This window comes from Ranitomeya imitator, chromosome 10 (assembly GCF_032444005.1).
Source record: "Ranitomeya imitator isolate aRanImi1 chromosome 10, aRanImi1.pri, whole genome shotgun sequence".
Taxonomy (NCBI): domain Eukaryota; kingdom Metazoa; phylum Chordata; class Amphibia; order Anura; family Dendrobatidae; genus Ranitomeya; species Ranitomeya imitator.
This window is the reverse complement of record NC_091291.1, coordinates 15,016,118-15,020,529: the sequence shown is the minus strand read 5'-3', so window position 1 is coordinate 15,020,529 and position 4,412 is coordinate 15,016,118. Positions and strand designations below refer to the sequence as shown.

The following is a 4,412-nucleotide window of genomic DNA, read 5'->3' as shown; positions in this document are numbered from 1 at the left end:
CGGTGGCGTGTGGGAAGTGTAGTCCTAAAGTAGGTTTCGATTTGCCGGTAAAGCAACGCCCCGTTTTTTTACTTCAGCCAATCAAAGCGCTGTTCACTGAACATTCCGCCAATTACCGCGTCGCTGAGCGGCTGTGATTGGCTGGATTTTTTACATATAAGCGGTAACCAACTCTTCTCTTTTTCTTCTGTCACATTCATCCGGAGCGCAGTGTGGTGGAATTTTCCTATGGGACAATGTGACCTACTGGGTCCATTAGGCTCCAGGACCCTGGGGTAATCACTGCCATCCTGGTCCTCTCCTCTGACAACCATAGGCCCACGTTGCCAAGGAGACCGAGCTTTATGCTATAGACCACCATAGTATAAGCCGTCGTATGTCCAAGACTAAAAATACAGTTTCACAAATACAAAGTCTGAAAAGTTTAACCGTTGAGAAAATATGAGACGCACGCGAGTGCGGTGCTTTATTTTTTGCGGGGAAATTTTTGAAACTACAAAAATTTTGCCCGTAACAACCAATCACAGCGCAGCTTTTGGCTCCTGAAACTAAACAGATACCAGAAAACAAAAATACATAGTAAATAAATAAGTTTAATTATTAAGTTAGGAATAAATATAAAAGTGACGAGACAGTGTAGAAAACGAGGGCGCTATCTCCGCAGAGTGAAGCGCGCGTCAGGCCGGGGTAGCCGGGAGCCGTGCCACTCGCGTCCTTTTATTTCTCGCGCCATCTGACAGAGCGCGCACACCAGGCAGCCGCAGACGGCGCAGTAATCGTTCAGGAGGCTTCCCTGCAGAAGACAAAACCAGAAGGAGCAAGTGAATGGATGAGTAAGGGGTAGTCTCAAGTTTGAACCTATCCATGGGATAGGGATAACGTCCCGATCACTGGTGGTAGGACCTCTAGGACCATCACAACAAGGGGTCTGAAGAGTTCTGTGGGAATGGAGGTGGTGGGGGGAGTCTCATGTAATTGTAATGAGAGTGCTGAAGACCAGCACTTGGCCAGGTCTGGTGGTCCCGTCAAGAGTGACCAGAACATCAGGACACTTGATCAACCACTGCTCCATTCACACTGCACTCTTTAAAGCCCCAATTCTCTGAATGTTTTCTCCCCATCCTCTTTCAAAATTGAGAATTCCCTTTGAAAGAACCGTCTGGGACAACAAGCCCATTGGTCCCATACGGTCTGTTATTAATGATGGGTCATCTACTGGGACCTGAGCTTCAGTACCCAAGAACTGCCATTGCATGAAAGATGTGGAGCTCCAGCTCTGTACACCGACACATCTGGAGGCCATGGGACCTTAGGGTGTCAGGTCCGACTCCTCACCAATCTGATATTGATGGCTAGTCCTAAAGTTACAGCAAGGTCCTAGTCCTGGACAACCCTTCCAAAAAGGGTTAGGATGCTTTAGGCAGCCGTTCAGTTGCTCTCGACCAGTCAAAACTGTTCCACCCCCAACCTGTGGGAGAAGACTCACCGGGATCTTATAGCGTTCACGGACGCCGGTTCTCAGTGCAAACATGGCCCCCGGTAGCATGCCAAAGCAGCACATCTCACCAAATAGTGCCGATAAGTAGCAAGGGAGGAAAAATGGACAGATAGAGCCCAGGATACCTGTGACAAGGAAGAAGGAAGGAGATCTGACAAACAAACCCCTTTAAGAGGTCAGACAAGTAGATTGCATGTAGTGGCAATACTTACAGATTGGAATGTCTTCACAACACTGAAAGAGTCCGGTGCTCCAAGATATGGGTCCTAATGCAATGGGTCCTCCACAAGGCATTGGGTTGGCTGTGTTGACCACTTGTCCACCAGTTTGCAGATTTAGGACAACTTGGGGTGGTGCCTGTGGTTGGGGCTGGGTGACAACTGAAGAGAATAGAGAGTGAATTTACAAGAAAAATAAAATGAGGATTTTCACAGAGTAAAGTAGGTTATCTGCTGGAGAGCGGACATGAAGCCTGAACTTGGCGTATACCAGAGGTCAGGAGGTGACAAATTTATCACCTAAAGAGATAACGTCATGAAAAGGGAATTATAGCAGACACTGAAGTCCAGTTATGAATATTGGTGTTTTGTGAAGGCATATGTCCTATACTTATGGGAGATACATCATGGTGTGGCCTGCGCACCAGCCCAAATTAATATTGGCCCAATGGATAACTACATATGCCATGTTTCCCCCATCTATAGGGAGTAACAAAATAAAAAAATAAAAAACCCCAAGATGGGAAATATGTCATTAATATCTCCTGCCTGAGCCCTCCAGGGGAGCTGATATTCTTAAGGTTGTGGATCACAAAGTTTTGGGGACAGAGCCACAATTCAGGGTCACCAAGGGGAGGTATGCTGTAGGATTATTCCTTATTTAAACCAGAGCGCACCCCTCCGCTAAGATCTTTGCCATCAGGTCTAGTGCGTTTTGGTTCTCTTTTTATTTTATGTAGTTCTATTATGTATGTTTTTATAAATACTGCCTGCTTTTCGGATTACATATTACATATTTAAGACTTAATATCTTTGTTCCTTTTGCTCTGTAAACCGCACCCCTGAAGTCTCGTGAGATCCCACATTACCAATAATGGGAGTCCAATCAACCCGTGTAAGACGAATGGTGGTGGCATCTATTTTTTCTTGGGTTATTGTGGAGCTTAACGGTGACCTAGCCGAAATACACATTTTCCATGTGTTAGAATCAGGAGGTGTATATACACTATACACTCACCGAGTCCCCAATAATAGACTAGTAGTGGTAACAGCCGCGGCCATCACACGACAGTCAATTGCGTAATGTTCTGACAATTGGAGGCAGCGGAGTAGTGGTTCGTGACACATTAGTGGCAGTGGAGGGATATCTACGCGATCCGCCGGCTGGTTCCTGACACCTTGGAGTCACCCGGTAGGATTATCCTTCCTAGTTGCATGGTAGTGACCACTGCAGTCAATCACTGACCTCAACTGGTATGTCCAGTATATGCCAACATCGCAACGGATGACACAGATTGGCTGGAACAGTCACGTTTCCTGTGAGACAGTCACAACCCCTGTGGGACCGGCGCAGACCCCCTGGAAAATCCCTTTAACATTCACGTAATGTAGCACCCCTGCTGTCTGCGAAACACAACCTCAGCGTTCATACAATACTTGTAATCACCTCCAAGTAGGAAACTCGGCAGAATCTACATTACGGTGCCAAGGACGTACCTGGCGGCACAGGGAGATCTAGTGGAGTGGTGGAGGCCAGTCTAGCCATTTCGGTGGGCACGGTCAGTGGGTGCGGGCTACGAGTGGCAGATGGCACAGCCGAAGGAATCTGCAATACGGGCCCCTGCATCTTTATCTGGTCGTCAGCTCCCATCTGCTAAAACAGAAAAGTGTGAACAAGCTCTAAGGGGGCTCTCAACTTTTGCGGATTTTTTTTATTAATTTTTTTTTTTTTTTTATTAGACTTTTTGCTCAAATCCTCATTTACATGTCAGTGTGTATACATGCACGTGGGGAAAAAAAAAAAAAAAACAACCACAGAAACAGTATTTTTTTTCAGGAATGGATAAATAAATGGCACAGCCTCTCCCATCCTTTGCAATGTTGTATCCGGATATCGCAGGCATACAATCTATGTGCCGTATGTGACTTTTTACTGGCCCATACACCTGCACTTTTCATCGTTGCTGCCGTAAAAAAAAAACAGACATCTGAACAGCAGCATAAACTTATACTGGAGGTGTACATCTCAATAAAAAAAAAAAAAAAAAGTGGAACGTAAACTTCAATATCATGAAAATAAAGTGTATAAATATTTATCTAATTATCTTTATTTTCATGATGTAGAAGTTATAAGAAGTTTACATTACATACTTTTTTTTTTTTTGCAAGTTCTTCTTGAGAAATAAAAGTCATAAAACCATAACTGTATCATCCCACAAGACAGAAGCATCTGCATTTACGCCATACTCCGCACATAGGCTGGATCCAGGTGATCTGTGCACTTACCCCCTCATGGCTCCATGTCGCCCCATGAGCTGCCGCTGCGGCGCCTCCTCATATGTCTCTTTAATTAATGCTAATTAGCCCCACACCTGTCATTCTTAATTCAAATTTTTGTTTTCTGTATCGTCTAATTTATCATTAGCGCAGTTTTTTTTAAGTCACTTTTGTCCTTTTTTGTCTCAAGTTTTTTTGCTGCATTTTTTTTTTTAATGCAAATTTGAAGCTGCAGTTTTACAATACTACGCGATTTAAAAAATCTCACGCACAAACATTGGTTTGGTTTTTTTTTTTTTCCCCGACTGATTTGGAAAACTAGATCGTGTCACTTCTTGCAGCGTTTTTTTTTTTTTTTTTTTGCAAAATTTGCTCCAAAATTTTTGTCGATCTCAAAAAAAAAATACACAACGGTGGGA

General features: G+C 44.2%; 1 protein-coding gene across 1 annotated transcript; it reads right to left on the bottom strand.

Annotated features, from left to right (window-relative positions):
• Positions 1-625: 625 nt before the first annotated feature.
• Positions 626-3,367, bottom strand: LOC138651419 (cornifelin homolog). The gene is made up of 4 exons (XM_069741602.1): positions 3,214-3,367; positions 1,711-1,878; positions 1,487-1,623; positions 626-793 (listed from the first exon to the last, which is right to left on the bottom strand). The coding sequence occupies exons 1-4, from the start codon at positions 3,365-3,367 to the stop codon at positions 653-655; spliced, it is 600 nt and encodes a 199-aa protein (XP_069597703.1). The 3' UTR covers positions 626-652.
• Between the last annotated feature and the right edge of the window lie 1,045 nt (positions 3,368-4,412).